The sequence below is a fragment of the Sebastes fasciatus genome, chromosome 4 (genome assembly GCF_043250625.1).
Source record: "Sebastes fasciatus isolate fSebFas1 chromosome 4, fSebFas1.pri, whole genome shotgun sequence".
In the NCBI taxonomy this organism is placed as follows: Eukaryota; Metazoa; Chordata; class Actinopteri; order Perciformes; family Sebastidae; genus Sebastes; species Sebastes fasciatus.
In genome coordinates this window covers 10,885,259-10,906,271 of record NC_133798.1, presented here as the reverse complement: position 1 = coordinate 10,906,271, position 21,013 = coordinate 10,885,259, and the positions used below count along the sequence as shown (strand labels likewise).

Sequence of the window (21,013 nt, the reverse complement as noted above, 5' to 3'; positions counted from 1 at the left end):
CTCTAAATCTTGTATTTTGCCAGTTACCAATGTTTAATCTGATCTCATTTTGGATGAAAACACTCCTCTTGCCAACAGTAATAAATACCAAATAACATATTCTAGTGATGTTACTTTGCATTTCTCTCTTGTGAATTGTTTGCCATGAATGCTTATAAGCTATCCATATGCATTGTTGCCCTGGAGGAAATAGAATAATGACAGAAAATTACAAGCACTACAACTCAAACGATCCATGCAGTTTCCTTACTCTTTATCTCCTTTACTGTGGATGTGAAGCATGAGGGGAGAGAAAAAGATTAAAAATATTATAATGCACACCCTGATAAACATTTTTAATATTTACTTTTAATACGTACACTCGGCCTATCAATATCTTTTACAATAAGACATACATTATCCACCACTACACAGCAGAAACCTCTTGGTAAAACATTAGATATAAAGAAAAAATATGTGCTGTTTTGTAAGTTAAAAGAGTTGCTGCTGTCCAGATTGCATAAACTACCAGTGGCAGTATTGCTCACCTTTGACGACCTCCGGAAGGGGTCACCGGGACAGTGAGAGTTGTTAGTTTGGGGTCCTGAGGGGTGAGGATTTGGGGGATATTGCTCTGTCCCTCCCCTCCTCCTCCTCCTCCTCTTTTCTCATGGTCTGAGTCGACATCCTCTACATTGACGGCTGGACGAAGGCTGAGGCTAGAGCTCTCTGGAGAGTTTGAAAAAAATGTTTTTGGTGATTAATAAAGAGCATCACAAATAATGTGAATGTGTATTTGGGACGAATAGGACTGTCGTACAGCAGTGCCAGGGGCAAAGCAGGTTACAATTACAAGCAGAGGCAAGGCAGGACAGTGTGAGAGAGGAGCAGATTTACCAGGGCCTACATCGGGCTAATGCAGGGCTGCCCAAAGTGGGGCCCGCGGGCCAAAGTTGGCCTGCCATCAGGTTCGGTTTGGCCCGCCAGATTTTAGCAAATGTTTTGACTGACTTTACCGTCTTTCGGAGGCTGTAGCAGGTTCGGTTTTAGAGGTAGAATGAAGTACCGGAATAACATTAAACTAGAAAACCTAAGGTATCCATTGGTAACAACCATGTCATGTTAGCTAAATAATACTCCAAAGTTAGGTGAAATTTTGGTGAGAAAAAACTAGCATGGCCATTTTCAAAGGGGTCCTTTGACCTCTGACCTCAAGATATGTGAATGAAAATGGGTTCTATGGGTACCCACGAGTCTCCCTGTAGAGACTTTATGATGATCACATGGGGCAAAACCATGCAGTTTTTTGAATGCAGTATAAATGTGTTATTTTGGCCTATTCTAAAAATGGTGCATTTGAATATTTCTGCACGCTGTAGTCCCTAAACAGTCTTGGAAATGCATAAATTGGGTATGACTGGAAATGAGCCCAATTGCATTCAGCAGGTTGGTTTTAGGGGGTTAACAATGTAAAAGATTCAATTAAGGGGACTTGGGATCCTCGCACCATTTTGCATCTTAACAATACAATGCAATAGATGTTTACTTTTGGCCTGTGTTCCACCGTTGAGTTACAGTTTTGGCCCTCCAAGGGAAAAAGTTTGGGCGCCCCTGGGCTAATGCAAGACGATCCACCTGTGAACCTGTATACGACTGCCCTGATAGCTGGGAGGACTAGCTTACTCAGTCCTGCCAATCAGGCTCATAGTACACTGTCGTTAACAGTCCTTATGCTGCCTCCTTTTGTACATTGTTTACAGTTTGTTGCAGACTTTATCAGATTTCCTGAATCATGTTTTTACAAGACAAAATAGTGAAATAGTTTGAGGATGTTGCATGATCACCTCTTTTTCTTAGCTTTCTATCTTCAAGGCCCTGGCAAACAAATTAACGCTGTTATTCACGTCCCGCCTGAGCTTATTTGAGCACTGACACAATGAGACAACACATACAAAAGTCCACCACCACATCACAAAGCCGCTACTGTTTTTTTCCCCCCACCGACAGCGTGCTCATAATCCTGAACACACCGTCAGTGCATTTGCCATGACATCTGAACTCAGTTGATCATTTAAAGCTTGCAAATTTCTTTGTCAATAATTGTTTTTAAATAAAGTTTAGGGGCAATAAGCTGTTCATTTAGTTTATCCTGATTATACTGCCACGCATTATGAGGCAACTGTTTATTACTGATTGTGGCTGAGTTCAGGTATCTACGAGGATGATGAGGACAACGGAACACAGTTAACTTTCCAATGCTGCAGATTCACCTGCTGGTCTCACTGCTGGAATGTCTGAATCATCTTCGATGAAGAACGCCGGGTTAGAGAGACCCGACAGCTGGCGGGATGGCGAGTTAAGCTGCTTTGATGGGGGGCTGACAATTGGCGGCAGGCGTGGGTAAGATGGCACATTGGGCAATTCAAGGGCGCTACCATTTGGGGAGGATGGAGATGGGGAGCGGGACCGGAGGTGAGGGTGGTGAGGAGGAGGGAGAGGGGAGTGTCGGACTAGCCGGTTCAATTCGACATCTGGCTGATTCTTGTCTTGCTTCTGTTTTTGCTGTTGTTGTTGTTGTTTCTTAGGCATCTTGAGGCATAAGGCTGTTTAGGCGGTTCTGGACGTTGAGGAAGTACTGTTGCGCTTGGCTGGGAAACTCGGAGAGCTTCTGCGGGATGGTTGAAAGGCTCCGGGAAAGACTGAAACCGACTGAACCCTCAGAGTTTTTGGGCATTAACTCAGTCAGAGTCTGGGCGATGTTTCGGGGGACCTGTGTGAGTCGGATCTGGGAGAGCTCTTGGCGCAGCTCAGGGGGTAGGGTGGGTAAGAACTTGGTAACGTCAGAGAGCTGGGTGGGTAGCTTAGGCATGGAGGGTAGTTTGGGAGCGGAGATGCCGTTCTCTTTGAAGAACGCGTTGATGTTGCCGAGGCACTCGGAGGTGTGAGGAATGCGCATCAGGCAGCTCTTAAATGCATCACAGCTGACTGGAGCTATAGAGGAGACAGGTTGATAGGCAGATATACAGTCATCCAGGATAGAAGCAAGATGGGAGATGGCTTCAGTAGACAGTCACACAGCAACGGAGTCAGTCTGAATGACTCTTCTAGAGGAGAAGATGGATAATGACCATGGCCTACAGTCACCAGGTGACATGTACACTAATGAAATCAAACCGACAGTCTCACAGCAGCTGAATCTGTTAGATTTGTGTACTTAGACACAAATTTTCCTTTTTTTTGTGACGCTCAGCAACACTTTCAACAAACGTATTTTTCGTGTGTTTTCATACTAATGTTCAGCAACACGTGATGCATGTGTCAATTTCAGCTTCAGCCTTTTCAAAATAAAACTACTTAGTTAGGTTTAGGAATAGATCAACTTGGTTAGAATAAGGCAACAAGCTACCTAGTTAGGTTTAGGAAAAGATCGCGATTTGGGTTAAAATAACTCCGGAAGTGCTGTAACTTAAGTACGAAAGTAATGTGACAAATAAATCAACTTTGACTTGTGATTTCACACAGGACATGAGTCTTGTGTTTTTTGACCCTTCCATCCACCCTGACCTTTTCCCTACACGGCGTTCGCCGCTCTTTATACTTTCGGTTCACAATTACGTGGATTACATACATATTGATTGATTTTATGCTGAACATCATGAAAAAAATTTGAAATTTGTGTGTATGTACATGAATCAATACATTCAATTTCGTTACTATTTCACAAACTGCTGTGCGACTGGGCTGATCAAACATAGCCGTAGTAGTCCGGATGAAGACAAAAAACAGCAGTCAGTTAAGCAGCTTGTGAGTTCAACACAACACAAGCCGCCAGTCAGGCATACAGGAAAGAGACTGCTAATTAGAGCTGTAATATAACAGCTCCAACCACAGTCAAATATAGAACAAAAAAACAAACCTAACAAAATTAGAATAGCAGGCTACATACCACCACAATCGTCGCCAGTAGCTTCCTCCTACAAAAAAAATTAATTAAATGAGTCATGTGTATTACAGTCACATGGGTCATGAGGTGAAACATTTATCACTGTGGACGTTACTTTTTCACCAGCTTTGTCAGCGTTAGTGCTTTGACCGTCTTCTTTTGACGTCTGCGGCTGCTGGGTTACAGGCTCATCTCCTGAGTTGGCTTCCTGGGTCTTGGTCTCTGGTTCTGCTTCAGGCTCTGGCTCTGGATCTGGCTCCGGCTCAACTGGTTCAGGACTTGGAGGTGGAGAGGGCGAGGTCCGCTGTGGCTCTGCATTTTTTTTAAGTATAGATTTCATGAGATTGAATCATTAGAATACCCAACAGTCACAAACGTACATCTGCCTGATGCAGATATTATAGAAATACACGATGATGTATAAGATATAAAGGTTTCAACATATTACATTTAGAAATAATATACAAAGTTTGTACTTGGATTATAGCATGCTATCTACTTTGATTTTATGTCTCTTTCCAACTACAATCTTATCTACAATCTTTTTCAAGGGGACGATACAGTCAAACAAAATAAAATAAACTGCAACAACAGTATGTGTGGCTACCTGGTTCCTTAACGGTAGGTTCCTCAGTCTCCTCAGCAAGGTACTGTTCCAGTCTGCAGGACAGGACAGGGAAATGGACTTGCATTTATATAGCTCTTTTCTAGTCTTCCAACCATTCAAAGCGCTTTACACTACATGCCAACATTCATCCATTCACACACACATTCATACACTGGTGGAAGAGGCTGCCATGCAAAGTGACAGCTGCTCATCAGTAATGATTCGTACACCCTCGCACCACCTTTGGGGGCAATTTGGGGTTCAGTATCTTGCCCGAAGACATGCGGACTGGAGGTGCCGGGGATTGAACCACCGATCTTACGATTTATCGACGACTCAGTTTAGCTTCCGAGCCAAAACTGCCACAGGTGACATAAATTATCGGACAATTCATGTATCAGGCTGTCTGGCAGTGTGAGGTCCCCCACACTGAGCCCACTCTTCAGTAGTGTCAATGTAACTTGGTCTATTAAATGACAGTTGCTTGTATTAAATGAGTACAGCAGTTAGGATGAAAATGCTGGTATTTCTAGGGAAAACTTAATACAGAATTTCCATGGTACACTTCTGGCTATTTTGGAAAGTCAACATTTACAAATACAGACAGCCATTTTCCAAAGTACTAAGACTTGTGCAATTAATGTTTATTTATGTGGACTCATTGACTCTTGTTTGCACCCTTTTGAAATGTTTTGGTGTATTTGGACAGATTAAAAACACATTTAAGTGGTTATGTGGCTCACTTTTAAAAGTGATGATACAGGAAGTCTAATAATGCAAAACTGGGCTTCAAGACCTGTTGTAGCTGCACAATACAGAAATAATTAAAATTATTTTTAATATTTTATATTAGGGTAGATTTTACTTGTTTTTAGCACTATAGGCCTATGTATCCGCAGTATGCAGCACACATTTGATGTTTCAACACATTTACGTAAGGTGTTGCAATAATGACCTAATGTACACAGGTAACAATGACACATTATTTTATAGACTGCACTTATGAAGGTTATAGAAGGATGAATGTAATTGTTATTTAATTAAATTTTGTACTCTCCTCACCTATTCTTTACTGAATAATTACTACACAACAGAAAACATTGAAACACAAAATGCAGGTTACATCCAAGCAGACTGACGCACTTTTCATTTGATACTGGAAAATGTGGAATATAATAATAATAATAATAATAATAATAATAATAATAATAATAATAATAATAATAATAATAATACTAATAATACAATTGTATTTGTTTTTTATTTGGAAGCATTAACTTACTCAATGCTGGCTAGTTGTTAGTGTTTCCTCCAATGTTGTTAGAATAAACACCTGTAACAGGCAAGCTGACGGTAATTGTCTGTTTACATCATAACTTATTCATTTCATAACATAGTCCATCACCTACCATTACCTTATCACACGACACTCACTTTCTCCGCCAATATTCACGCGCGTTAATCGTTAATAGTCCCGACAGAAAATGTCCACGAGCGTCGAGACACGACAAGTAATACGAACTGAAGCTGAAGCAGGTCAGGAGATTTTAGATATTTTAGAAAAACAACAGGGAAAATGTTCCATCACATCTCCGTCCATCATTTTCCCTGCGTGAGTCTCCAGACTTGAAACAGCAGCATCAGGTGCGCACCGTTACCGGGGGAACCGTTGAGAGGGGGCGGGAGGAGGAGGTCGGCTGTTGCCAAGGGAAGCTGTGGTTGCTATGGGCACGGTAGTGTGATGCTGAGACAGCGCGCAGCAAAGATCACATAACGAGAACCCACGGGATTTGGGACCTGACAGCCAAGTGACTGTGCTGGATCAGTACTGGGAGCTGAATTCATACGACTGGCAGAGCAACTGGGGATAATATAGGCCTAACTGTACATTTAAGAAAACTACTTCGGTAAAATTTCACTTCACTTAGTTTTTTTATTCATGCTATTTTATACTTGTGATGGAATTTTCTGTCAATTCCTCTCTCCTGCTCGGGAGGTCAGAGTGTTTCTCAGAGTGTCCCTCTGTTGACATTATTGGGTTGGAGTCCTGTCTAGTGGAGCCGCCGTTATCTGTACAGCTGAGTCTGTAGTGGGGACCATAGAGCCAGTCGCTGGGGCAACCATGGCCAGAGATGCCAGAGGAACGGAGTAAGTCAAAACATGATGAGGGTAAAACACTGAGCACCAGGGAGGAAGGGCAGAGTTGTGAGGCCTTCACGCAGAGAGCACCTCAATGGTGGAGACCTGACAATTGCTCCTTGATCAAGTTTCAATAAACCTTCTGTGTAAGACACAACAGCTCCAGGGCCTCTTCCTTCCTATTGAGTTAACTTGGGTATCAGAAATTCCACCACATTACTTCTACAACAATACAACTACATTTCAGAGGGAAATAGTGTACTTTTCATGGGCGATTCTAGGATCAAATCTTTAAGGGGGCTCGGCCAACAATGAGAATGTGACATGTGTACAGTCAAGGTTGTAGGCTTCGTTTCAGCATTGGAGGGGTCACATATTAAGTGTGGGGGTGGGGGGGGGGAGGTCAGGGGCTCCACCCCCAGGAAATTTTGAGCGTGGAACACTTCATTTCCTGCATTCTGGTGAATTTTACGTATCAATTTTTTACCTTTTCTGCATCAAGCTATGGTGGAAATGTCTTTAATTATGTAAAGTCGTATCCTGTACAGATTCTAAAGCCCCCTGAGGCAAATTCGTGATTTGTGATATTAGGCTATATAAATAAAATTGGCTTTACTTGACTTCAAGAAAAACACAAAATTCAGATGACAGGTGACAATTCAAAATATTGACAAAAATATGATGTCATTCTGTATTGCTTTCAAATATTTATTCTCCTGATAAACTTTTCTCATTTAATGTTATCCCGTTATACATGTATATTATATGGCATGTAAATAACTGCATGGCTTTTGCCCCAAACTGCATGTGATTATCATAAAGTGGGCATGTCTGTAAAGGGGAGACTCGTGGGTACCCATACGTAGAACCCATTTTCATTCACTTGAGGTCAGAGGTCAAGGGACCCCTGTGAAAAGGTAAAGTAAAGACTGATCCTTCTACATCCTCTTAAAGACAGTAATGTCGGCCGGGGATTGCCGGCGATCCTATGGGTCAAGTAAAGGATCTGAATATTTCTTTCACCATGGAGTCTCTTGCTAATTTCATCATCAGTTCAACAAGCTGCTGGAGACACTGATAAGATGTGGAAATTTCCTCTTGAATTAAAGTCATCACAATAGTTTGTAAGTTTAGAACTGTGTTTATAAAGAAAACCCTGCCAATATAAACATTCAATGTGTATCTAACAGTCAAAGCACAAGAGCAGTATGATACAAATTCTAGGTGAAAGACTGAGTGGGTTGAGGGTCCTACAAAGGATTCCAAGGAAGTTAAGGACGGAGAAGCTTCCATATTTGCATTCTTACTCTGTGACTTTACTGTGGTCCACTTTGCTCTCCTCTTCTTGTGGTGCTGGCAACCTGGTCACAGTGAACACGCAGCGTCACATCACTTCACTTCACTTCACTTCACGTCACGTCACTTCACATCACTTCACTTCACAAGGACGCTCCCGTAGCCAAAATACAAAAAATGACGACACTTTATCTCTCTCTAATTGAGCACAAGTTCTTACTCTGCTTCAGGCCCCTCCTCCAGCAGTTCTCGACTCCCCAGTGAGAGATTGAGGGACTGTCTCTCACTGGTCATCTGTCTGATGGCCTTCTCAGCTGTCTCCCTGGCCACCTCTTCAGCCATACGGGCCATCTCCGTGCGCTCCTGTAGCAGACTAAAGAGAGACAGGACACACTGATGTGATTGTGCTCAGTGGGAATGTTTGTAATGTAGTAAATGAAATGTGGGATGTGTCAAGAGTCTTCTTTTCTTATACCTCTGGCCCAATACCAAACCGGGTTAATTTAGCCTTATCAATGTTTCGACCACTATTGTATATCTGCTGCTTAAATCAAACTACATAGACAGGAAGACTATAAGGGCATATGTAACAGGGTAGACCTGTATCATCACTTTCATATCAGCTCACCTTCACACTGAGTGGGAATGGTTTTGTGTGTGTGCTTGTGGGGGTAGAGGGAATTCACTTATGCTGTGAGCTAATTTCTATGATTCAGGTGCTGATTGAAGGCAGGTGTGCCTCCACTCTGAAGTCCACTTAAGTCACATGCAGCAGATACTGCTCTCTCATTCTCCTTGTGTACTCTGTGTTCAGGGTCATTTCCAAGTGCTGTGGTCTGAAGGCTGAGTTGTGTTTCTAGCCTAGTCCATGGTATGGCTCAGAAGACTGGACTGGACTCAGGACAATGACTGCTTTCCCTTCATCCCTTAGTAATCGAGGATAATTAGTACTGCGACTACTGAAGTGATTTCCCCTTGATTTTAGTGTTTATAATAATAAAATAAGCTTTTAAACTTTCCCTGTGTTGTTGTTTTGCCCTTTGTTGAGACTGTTTACCCAAATCTAGAATCTGCAGGTCTGCCGCAAAGTATTGCAGTGGGTTTGTTACACATAAAGCAAGGCAATCCATTAAAAAGAGACATAAAGTTGCAGCTTGTGTTATTGCTTGATCCTTAAGTTAATCAGGGAGAATATAATTGATGACGATATGTGATAGAGCTCTTAAATGATTATGATGTTAAGGGATACAGTATTTTAAAAGGACATTTGTTGAGGTTTGTGGCATTTGTTACTGAAAAGCATCCAGCATGTTGGCTTAACTGGAAATGCTGGTATTATTGGCTAGTCTGGGTCCAGTATTGTGTCTACTCTTTAGGCCTTAGGAAGTATGCTTAAAGATGACCTATTATGCTTTTGTGCTTTTCCCCATTTCCTTTAGTGTGTTATATCATTTTTTGTGCATGTAAAAGGATTGTAAAGTTATAAAGCCCAAAGTCCACGCCAAAGGGAGTTACACTCTCCCACAGAAACACTGCTCCTGAACTGCCTGAAACACCTTGCTTGAAGTCCCGCCTTTTCTTCCGTAATGTGGGGATGTCATCAGTTAACACGTTTGCAAAATACCTGTTTAGCGGCTAGTTTGGCACGCCTTCAAACAAAGCTAGTTAGAGCGGAGTCTGAAGAGTTTGTTTCGATTGGCCAATCACAACAAAGTGGGCCAGCTGACCAATCAGAGCTTTTCAGGAGGGGGGGCAGGAGGTCAAACAGAGCGTTCAGACAGAGGGTGAAAAGAGGTGCCGCAGCACAGCCGGTCGGAGAAAGATAAAGCATTCTTTGAATATTAAAGCATGTAAACATGTTCTAGAAACACCAAATACAAGTATGCACCTGAAAATGAGCATAATAGGTCCTCTTTAACTAACTTCCATTATCTTAATTATTATTTGATATGATAGGGGGAATTTACATCCAGTGGAAGTGACTTAAAAAATGGTTAATGACTGCAGCTCTGACCACCTCCATTCTCTTGTTCTCCACCTGTCTTACCGTTCCTCCATGTTAGCAAAAGCTACATCTTCAGCCTCCTTCTTGATGTTTTCAATGAACGGCGTCCAGCGACCCGTCTGGGTCTCAGCATCTTCTTGAGATTTTGACACACCATCTGATGGCTCTGGTTCTGGCTCTGGGTCTGGCTCTGGCTCTGACTCTGGCTCTGGCTCTGGCTCTGAGTCTGGCTCTGGGTCTGGTTCTGGGTCTGGCTCTGGGTCTGGCTCTGGGTTGGACTGTGTCTGCTGCGTCGCTTCCTGCTGTTGTTTAGCTTTGGACTGATCTTTCTGTTTCTGCTGGCACTCGTTGTCCGAGTCCACGTCTTCTAGTACCATGTCGGGTTTGAGTTTGGATGAAGCTAGGAGAGGGTGACAAGCGGCGATTTGTGTGTAAGAATGGACATTGAAGATGTTGGTGATGGATTTGGTTTTGGGTTTGTATTATGAAAAAGGTGGATTTGATCTTATGACAGAAGAACTAAATCTACTGTGCATACCATACAGGACTGTATCTAATACAGGTAAACAGCTGTACTCAAGTTTCTACATGCTCACTTGTGAGGGGTTTATTTCATGTTGGAGGTTTATGAGAGGTGGAAAATATCCACTACAGCTTTTCATATTTAATTCATCTTTATGTGTAGAGGATGCATGGAAGGTGTTATTGATAAGACCACCACATAAAATAATTTCACATTGAATCTTTATTACTCCTGTAGTATCCTTACATTACAGTATGAAATGACATAAATGTGTTCTACCACCTTTGTCTGCATGATAGTCAGTCTATTTTCAATGTATGGTTCTTTCAAATCAAGTCAAGCCTTCTAATAAAATAAACCACATTCCACATTTCCCCAGGCCACATTTCACAGTTCAAAACCATAGCAATCGATCAAAATAGGACGACTCTTACATTTGTGTTGTGCAACCTCAATTAAACTGTGGAAAAGCTCACTCAAACTGTTACATGATCAAGAACCAATCTCAATCTTCTTAGAACACAAATATTAGCAGATTCTTAAGGAGTAGGACTTCTACATTAAAATTAACTATTAATAAGATTTCCTCTAAATATCAAGTATAAATACAGCTGCAGTTTGTCCACAAATAACACAATCATAAATGAACATAGCTGCCATTTAATTATTATCTCCAGATTTCTGTGAATTGGGAAAGGAAGACTGGACATCTTATGCTGAAATTCTTCTTGTGTTTAAATTAATTACCAGTGAATCATCTTTTATTTATCTCCTATTGCTCTTTTTTCTGGATATGAAAATGGCAACATGAATATAAAGTGTACATATAATAAATAAATAAAGTAACATAAAAATGTTCTGTCTGCAATTGTTTTTCGAATGAAACCTGCAGTAGTTTCAAATAAATGGCAATTCCTAAATGTTTCGGTGTCAAATAGAAAATGTGCAAAAGACTGAAGACAGAAGACTCATCTAATTAGCTATAGAGTATACAGTACACGCTTTAGTTACATTTGAGTTGTAATACATTCATATGAAACTGTATTGAGTACAGTAAGGTGAGTTGAATATATCTCTATATTCTTGTAGTATTTTACAGCTGCCTAGTTTACATGAGCTGCATGTTGCACAGCACCTGTAGCTCTCCCAACAGTACAATATGTCTATTGGTATCTGTCTGGGAATCAGAGCGTCCCCCAGTCGCCTCCTCCTGCTGTTTAAGGGGCTCGCAGCGCCTTCCCCCCTGAAACAGAAGGAGAAGAGGGACTGAGTTAGGCTCCGACCGTCCGACCAAAACACCTCTTCAAAAACTATGGGGGGAAAAACAAGAGGGTGCTTCAACAGGAAACACATGAGCAATACTCTCCAAATATTACACAGATCATTGATCATTGAATAAAATGCACCCCATGTTATTAAAGAGATGTTTTCTGCTACTTGTAGACATCAGTCTCCAGTGACATTGTCGGGAAAACATTATGTGATATAGATCCATTTGATTGAACTGTGAATTGTGGCCTTTGGGAACAGTGGTACTGGCAAGCAGAGGGTTTCTATGACTACAGGAAAGTATTATTGAGTGAATTAAACTCACCTTTCTGTAGAACTTGAGCTGCACCCTGAGAAAAAAAACAAGTATACGTTGAATTGCTATCAATATAAAGCTCTAGAGAAATTAGAGTTGCAACACATACCAGAAAAGATGGGTGGTGAGGAAAGGTTGACAGGTTGAAAGACAGGAAGAGGAGAAGGAAGAAAGAAGCATTTATTTATTCCCAAAAAGTTACCTTGGCGTCATCTTTGGGTGGAATGGCGGGCTGAGGCATCTTCAGGCCCAGCCCTGACACGAACCAGCCAACCACACTGTCAAGACACAAACAAATCAATTGTATGCACTTACACACTTTAGACATGAGTTATACATTTTACTGTTTCGCAACATCCCAGTCTCTTATGTACGACGGCATATTAGGGCCATTGTAGGTAAAAAAAATTACTTTAAAGTAATACATTTACAAGAAAAAACTCACAAATCTGCAAGATTATAAAGTCGTAAATTTCCGAGAAAAAAACTCGGAAAAAAGAGGTAATGAAAAATTGTGGGGCATTCTTATTTTGAATGGATGAATGGAGAGTCCGCTACAATAATGTATGTATAATAATAATATGTTTTGCACTCTGCGGCTCACACTCTGCCATTATTGGTGACATAAGTGAGATGAGGTTGATCCAACCTTGCAAAGTGAAGCGATGTGGTTTACTAAACAAAAATATCCTACTATTTTTTATTACCACGGTTTTGTTCTCTAGTTACACTATTTTCCTAGTTTTTTCTTGTAAATTTGCCACTTTAATCTCAGAGAATATCTGAGTTAAACATTTTTTTTTTTACCTACAATGGCCCTAATACGCTGTCATACTTATGTTGTCCGATGGAAAGAAAGTGATTAAAAAGTGACAGTGAAGGATCAAAACGTACGCCGAGGCCTTGCCGTCAGTATCCAGTGAGATTCCACTGAGAGACTCAGGTGGTGGAGACAAAACTGGAGAGAATAGAAAGACATGGAGTTCAGTGTACAAAACAAGCATCCATCCAATAAAGTCAGAATATGTCCTTTAGTGCAACATAGATTTTATTGCTAGAAGGTTTCAGGGAGGTGAGTTATGTGTTGTGACTGTCAATGCCAGTGTGTTTAAGATTGTGCATTAGGACAAATGTACTTTAATGTGTGTGTATGCAAGTGTACTTTTGTCCAGAGAGGAGCGGGAGGACTTGATTGATGGTTCCACGGATACGGCACCAGGGGGCAGTATCATTGCCTGAGGGACCATCTGCTTTATCCAGTTCACCACGCTGCCACAGAACAAGAGAAAAGTCAGCCCCATACATGTTTATAGTTCAAGGCTCAGCATAAATCACAGTGAATGTGTAGTGAGAGGTGGTTTATACTCACTTAGGGAATTGGTGAGGCTCTTCCTCCTCCTCGTCCTCTGACACCATCTCCACCACCGGGATGTGGGGGAGAGGATCAAAATCTGGACAGACAGACAGCAGAGGTTAGCTCAGCAGTCAGGGTGCTGAATCACTGATATTCAATCATCAAATCAAACATTAATTTTGTGTAAAAATGTAAAACATGTAGACAAATAATCCAGAAACATACCTGGCATTGTTTCTACGTCATAGATCTAAGACAAAAGAGATAAAATGTCAAGCCAACAGAGTACGGTTATAAGATTTTCTTGCATTATTCTTGTGGCACATTAGGGAATTGTTATTATATTATTCATGAATAACTAATAAGATACGTTACTCCTGTACTTTATATCCATTGTGTTAATGTGAGCCCCACAGAGGTTAATGGTGGTCTGTTTGTGCACACAGAATAGGCCACATGTGCATAAGCCCCTACTGCAGTCAGGGTGGGCTACAAATGGTGCTCATTGGAGCAATAAACCTCACGTCCCACATGGGCCCCTTTTATGTCCATAGCCACAGAACAGCATGTGGACTAAAAGTTGGGCCAAGGAGGGCTACAAGTGGGGCCCTTATGGGCTAAAATCCGGGATTTTCTCCTTGATTAATTCTTAATATAGATATTTCAATATATAACTTTTGGCAACGTGACATGAAATTAATGGGTCATGTGTTGCCTGCAGAAATACCACAATATTACAAACATTGTGTCTAATTTGCTCTGACACACATCTGTCTGGATGTTTATCAGTGCAGCCCAGAGGCCTCCAGGTAAGAGGACTGGTTTAAATACAGTGAAGTTAATGGAGGGGTTTAACCTGCCTAAACCCCCCACATATTCCTTTATAAGCTTAATCCTTACACATGATTAGTCTTATAAGCCTGTGGGACAGTATTAAGTTGTTTGAGTCAAGTGTCACACAGTCCAATGACGTGAATTGTCTTGCTGATGCTTGGCAGAATTACTTGAACTTGAACTAACTTAAAAGTACAGTTGGTAACTTTGAGCAAATATGATCAAATTTTTTGTATAAAACTGTCACTATACAGTATCCTGACAGTAGTGCATGAGACACATAATCTGTGATAGAAATCATGTTCCTCTCTGTCCTCCTTGTACTCCTAATGGCATTTGCAAGATTCTATCGCACCCATGCAAAAACAACCAATTAGAGCCAAGGAGTCTCTGGGCAGCTGCCAATCACTGCTCGCGAGAATCCCAAACTCTGATCAAACTGTCAAACTAGGCAGCGCTGACTAAATATGAATCAAGATTCTGTTACTGTAATGCCTAGAAACATATTTTAGTGTACTTTTAATGAGAAATTCTGCTCTGGCCGGTGGGCGGTGCTTGGTTTTAGCTCGACTGTTTTCAACATGGTGGTCACAAACGTTCTCATTTTACAGCTAACAGTACACTAAAATATGTTTCTGAAAACATTTGAGGCGAGAAGTAAGCCTTACGGTAACAGAATCTTGATTCATATTTGATCAGCGCTGCCTAGTTTGACTGTTCAGAGATTGCTCGGCTCTGATTGGTTGTTTTCCCTCGGCGCTGTGAGGCACTGTCAGGATATAGTGACGCATTTATAAAAATAACTTTCTTTTTCATTTGCTCAAAGTTACCAACTTCAGCTTTAATGACATAAAACACATTATTAATATTACGTTGGAGTATTAGTTTCTGGAGAGAGAAGTCCTGAACTAGATACCTATAGTTTATTAGAGATGTTGTTTCTCAATGTTTGGACACTATAGGATTATTTCTATGCTAAACAAATTTTAGATTTTGTTTTGAGGCGCTAATTACGTAGCAGTACTGATGTATTAAGATGTTGTTTTGGTGTTGTGAAATTGAATCTGTATCACTAAATAAGGAAGGCCTTGCGTCTCACCTCAGTGTGTTCGTCGTTGTCAGGAGCCTCTTTGTACTTGTCATCTGGCTGAGGCAACACCTGAGCCAGACCCTGAGCAACCCAGCTGATCACTCCAGACCTGGGAGAGAAACCAAACTGAGTTTACCATTGAAGAATATATTTAGCATTAAAAATGCACTCTTATCTAATCATACTGTACCTCTCTCCATCCTCTCCTGACTGGTGGATGGCAAAGGAAGAAATAGAGAATGAGAAAAATGTAGAGGCCATTGTATTTTGTGAGCGTTGTTAAGTGTAGTGTTGTCTGTGTACTCCATACCATAGTTTTATCAACATGTGATCACCTTTGTCTTATAAGGTGTCAACTTCACTTTGAAGTAGTTGTGTTAAGGAAGGACATGACTGGCTGACACCTGGCATCCTTAACTAGCATACATAGACGTTTTTGTTGACCCGAGTAGGCTACATGTCCACTCAAACATCCACACACTCACCCTGGCTTCAGAATTGGCCCTGCCGGGTCGAGGGGAGCCGGAGGGTTGAGGCAGGGTGCTGACGAACCCATTAGACAGCCAGCCTAAAACTCCAGTCTGGGTACTGCTGTAGAGGAGGTGAGGAAAGATGGTAAGATGTCAGTATGTTTACACACACACATACACATTAAGACATACTAGTGGACAGAGAGGTTTACCTGTCCTCTGAATTCTCATCTGTGTTTTTCTGTGGAGGACGCTTCCCTGTGGATGAGGCAGCAGGGGTCTTAGCAGCGTCATCTGTCCCGGGAGCTTCAGGGAGTTGGGGGACCACTTTCACCACCCAGTTAAACATCCTGTTGAACACACACACACACACACACACACACACACACACACACACACACACACACACACACACACACACACACTGTCAAGTTATTGTTTAAATATGTGCAGTATCCCAACTTGAGAGAGATTGAAACATCCACTCGAAGATTTTTAACTGGAATCCACTCAATGACAAACAGCTTTTCCTTTTTCCCGCCTTTATTTTGTAGGTTGAGATGAAAGTTCAGTTCATTTCGGAATTATTATTAGTCATTAGTCAATAGTCATTAGGTGAAAAACCTTTGAAATAGAAAAAAATACAGAAAAGAAAATATACCTATTATTACAAAATAAGTATAAATAAGAACAAATTCATTTTTTGAGACTTTGCAAAATTCATTAATCATTATTTCATTTAATACACACACTCCTATTAAATGCCTCATGTTAAATGCAAATAAGCAAGTGTCCACTGCTGCCATAGCCTTTGCCTTAACATAAAGGTAATATGTATATGTGTATTATATTATTTTATTTAATTACTATTTTTAATTATTTATTTAAACACAAAGTATTTTATAATTACATTTGAGTTCATATGAAATCACGCAGTAATTTTAAACAACATTTCCCATAAGCCCATGTACTTCTCACCACATTTGTGAATGAATTATTTTCTATTTTTCTATTTATATTATTTTCTTAATTGCTATTTATTAATATTTATAAAGCTTAATTTCCTGAAACCTTCAGTTTGACTTAACGCACACACACACAGTCAGCCTCTCAAAAGCCCTTCATCAAAACATTGTTGATAATGCTGATGATAATTCATAATAACTCTTTCCTAGTGTCTTCATTAAAGCAGCCACTTCATCGGTCAAACAGAGAGCCCTTAACCAAAGCTAATGGGGTCTGATGAAGGACGCTCACCTGCTTCGTCTTTGCTTTTTCATCTCAGGCAACATTTTTGACAACTGGAAATTTCTCTCTATTTATTTTTTCACACATGAATCATAAAACTGTTTTTAGTTTCTCATCAGACACATTTACAAACTTTCACAATGGTATGTGGTGCCTAGGATATGAATTAGAAAATCCTTGATTAAACATTAGTCAGGGAAAGTTGGGATATGCTTGACTCTTCAATCTGCAAATTAACTCAGAGAAGAGATAGATATCAGGATCCTGAGTCAGAAGTCAGAGGAGGCTAAAAGGCTGTAGTTCACCATAAGCTGCTTTACCAACAGCCTCCACATGTGACATAGGGTTAAATCAGTTAGTCAGGTAGAAATTGCTCACAAATGTACAGGAAGAGGACATTTCACTGGCCCAGTGCACTGATTCAAGATAGAGATTCAATTAAACAAAAAAATGTACAGAGCCTGCAGGAGTGCCACTTAATCTCAAATGTGCGTATTATCCGCTGTGACAGTTTATCAACCTGTTGAGGTAATCCACTTCAGCAAAGGGGCAAAGAGCCACTGAACCTGCAAGATGTCCTGCTAACTGACCACAGCAGACAGGTCGAGGGCAACCAGAACGGCTGTCGGAAGAAACGTTTACCATAGCATCGCCAACTGGGCAACAAACTACGTCATAGATCTGCTGTATGTCCTGAGCCAAGAGGACATTTATTGTATCAATGACGCAACCAAAAAGAGGCCAGGAAGGCCAATATACACCCTATTACATATACAATGGATTTAGAAAACAAACCCAAAATGTCACAGTGACTTCTCTCCAATAATCCACCGCTTTATTCTTGGATATAATCTATATTTTTACATGTCTGTTGGAGCTAAATGTGCACAGACACAGTGTAGCTCCAGCATAAAGGAAAAAAAGGGATGGCGTGGAAGAAGTTATTAAATTTTTTAGCTGTGGGATGGGTCATCCACGAGGAATCTGTTCACATGCGAGGCTTCTTTGCAAAGCAGTTCGAGCTGTTGTTGTGATCCAAGTGTGTGATTCCCGACACGCTGCAGAGATCAGCGAGGCCTCTTCTCTGGCCTAATCCAAAATTCTTCGCATTGGATTAAAAAGTGCAGCTCTGTCCCCAACTAATCTATAGCCTTGCTCTCTGCTTAAGGCCTGGATCGACTCCTGACATACGTCCTCATCACATCATCAAAAGAGCATAAATCAGAGGAAGACACCCCAAGGATATAATTCTTTGTCTACTGATTGTGTTTTGTAATTTAGCAAGGATTTGTGCATTTAGGCCTCTCTCTCCTCAGATAAGACCTGGCAGTGCAGACTTTGACAAAAGCAAATCAGACATCAACAACATCAACATTTCTGCGCATATAAACACTCTACTTCTGCAGCAACTTCACCCGCTGTCTCTTTACCATGACACGGATCATCAGAGCACGCATCTCAAATCAGCACTCAGGTATTCACTTTACCACCCAAGTGATCCAAATGTTGAATTATGTATTTTCCTAACCTCTGTACAGAATAACAAAGACTTGTTTTCCTTACCTGAGTGTCTACAGGTGGTTCTGCATGCCGGTGGTGTAGAGATCCAGAGTGCGGCGGCACAGCCAGCACAGGTCTGCTGGGATTTCCACAGTGGCTGCCTGGGGCTAACGGGATTACCCAGCACCATCTGAAGGTCAAGGCACAATCCTGGACTGTGAGCCATCGCAGATTAACAGCAGAAAAACGTATCGTCAGGACATCATCCCCGTAACCCATATACTGTTATAACCCCCCAACCACCAGAAACAACAGCAACAAGCAACAAGTGGTGACACACATACCCACAGACTCCAGGGATTTGAGATAGAAAGTGTCACCTTCTCCCTCCAGTTACAGACTATGACCCATCAAACAGTGCAAGATGCAAACCAGGTATTTGTATTATTGTGTGTTTGCATCTTGATCATGAATTTTGAAGAGAACACTTTTTTGTGATGTATACTGTCTCAAAAAGGAGATCATTTGTTTTACTATATGCATACTAGTGAACGTGTGGCAGCTAGAGTCCCCCACTCCCTCCTCCACCTTGTCATCTCTGTTCCCCATTATCTCCCATCCCATCCTGATTATAGTTTTATCCCCACCAACTGACGCAGAGCCACTTGCTGACTGGCTACATAAACCTTTAAATAACAGTCAGGAGGAGACAGTCAGAGGAAGGTAAAGCTTATTAGTAAGGCTCAGGGTCTGACCAGGGCTCTGATGATCTATATCCTCTCTTGTTCCTTCAGCCAGGTCGTGTCTAGAAGGTAACCCACAAAACCATTCGAGGTCAGTGCCTAACCATAACCGTCTCCCGAGAGTTTCCCAAATTGTGGGTTACCTTCTAGCCAACTGGACCCTACAACCATAGGACTACAGCTCTATCAGAAAAGCTTAGCTACTAAAAGCTTTTCTTTTATTTATGTAACCTAAATGTACTTTGCCAACCATGTCTCCAATATGGCCACGTTTAACAGCAGGGGTGGAAAGTAACTAAGTACAATTACTTAGGTATTGTATGTACATTTTGAGCTAGCGTTAACTTACTTTACTTGAGCAAAGTAGCAGTAGTTTTGTGCTACTGTATAGCCTACTTCTACTCCACTACAATTCAAAGGGAAATATTGTACTTTTAAAAACTAAACTCACCTACTTTTGACAGCTATAGTTACTTTTCAGGTTAAGAGCTTACAAAAAACAAGGCTAAGCAGTCTATAGCTATGCAGAGGCAGATTAAAGATTATTTTACCTGATGATGGCACTAGATAAAAAGTTAAGGAATCGAAATTTCATGTCAACCATTCCAATAGTCGTTGAGATATATCAGTCTGGACCAGTGGTGGACCGACCGACAGACGGCATTGCCATCCCTAGAACCAAGTTGCTACTAGCATGGCTAAAAACATATGATAACCTTACAAAATACAATAACGTTACATTGTTATGGATTAAACCAGTGGTTCCCAGCCTTTTTTTGGTTTGTGACTTCTTACAAAAAACAGTGTCTACTTGGGGCCCTTTGTTACCTAACAGCTAACATTTCAGCTCAACCAAAGAGTGAACATCTCTGATGGTTTCATTTAAATAATTGTTTTAGGTTCAAATGTGTAGCTAAATGGATCCAATATTTCACACAACAAAGCAAAGATTAGAGAAAAGTTTTAGAAAAAGTGTTGTGACCCTTCGGACGGGGCCCTATACAGTGATGGATGACGTATTCAGATCCTTAACTCAAGTAAAAGTACTAATACCACACTAATAATACTCTGTTACAACTAAAAGTCCGGCATTGAAAATGTTACTCAAGTATGTCATTATAATCAGGAAAATATACTTATACATATCCTATACTATGCATGTATATCATATCAGTAGATTATTATTAGGCTATTGATGCATTAATGTAAATAAAGCAGGATTTCACTGTTGTAAAAATCAAGATAAAGATGGGTAGAGGAGAGGGGGAGGAATGGCATGATGCTTGAGAGGGATTAACAAGGATCCAGAACTGCCCTCATTAACTGACCAACAGGTAAACAGGACCTGGCACATTTAATGTTATGGGTAGTAGGACTACTGTAACAATGAAAGAATAGCTGTTGGGATGGACAAGTTTATGGGGATCAAAACAAACAACCTGTAAGCATCAGAAATCAGTAGGAGTACAATTGTACTCGCTCTGCCAGATATTGTACATGTAGATGTACGTTTGACAGACAGACAGACAGACAGACAGGTAATTATGAAGCCATTGACAGGTGAAAAAACATTCAGCAAGTCGGACAGGTGGGTAGATCTCACCGCATCCAGTGAGGCCTGCTGTTGTGTTTGGGAATGGGAACTACAGAACAATTTATGGTGCTGATGAGATAGTGGGTAGATCCCATTATCAGCT

At 41.0% G+C, this 21,013-nt stretch overlaps 1 protein-coding gene across 1 annotated transcript in view; it reads right to left on the bottom strand.

Moving 5' to 3' along the window:
- LOC141766877 (uncharacterized) overlaps positions 1 to 18,894 on the bottom strand; it is a 32,980-nt gene extending 14,086 nt beyond the window's left edge. The window contains 20 exon segments of the mRNA XM_074634051.1: positions 251 to 265; positions 528 to 708; positions 2,250 to 2,567; positions 2,569 to 2,970; positions 3,926 to 3,953; positions 4,038 to 4,234; positions 4,530 to 4,582; positions 8,185 to 8,337; positions 10,012 to 10,369; positions 12,087 to 12,113; positions 12,291 to 12,355; positions 12,972 to 13,035; positions 13,240 to 13,346; positions 13,447 to 13,528; positions 13,657 to 13,681; positions 15,365 to 15,464; positions 15,546 to 15,565; positions 15,841 to 15,946; positions 16,038 to 16,175; positions 18,637 to 18,894. Of these exon segments, the coding sequence (XP_074490152.1) occupies positions 251 to 265; positions 528 to 708; positions 2,250 to 2,567; positions 2,569 to 2,970; positions 3,926 to 3,953; positions 4,038 to 4,234; positions 4,530 to 4,582; positions 8,185 to 8,337; positions 10,012 to 10,369; positions 12,087 to 12,113; positions 12,291 to 12,355; positions 12,972 to 13,035; positions 13,240 to 13,346; positions 13,447 to 13,528; positions 13,657 to 13,681; positions 15,365 to 15,464; positions 15,546 to 15,565; positions 15,841 to 15,946; positions 16,038 to 16,174 (2,438 nt within the window). The 5' untranslated portion in view covers position 16,175; positions 18,637 to 18,894.
- Positions 18,895 to 21,013: the final 2,119 nt, after the last annotated feature.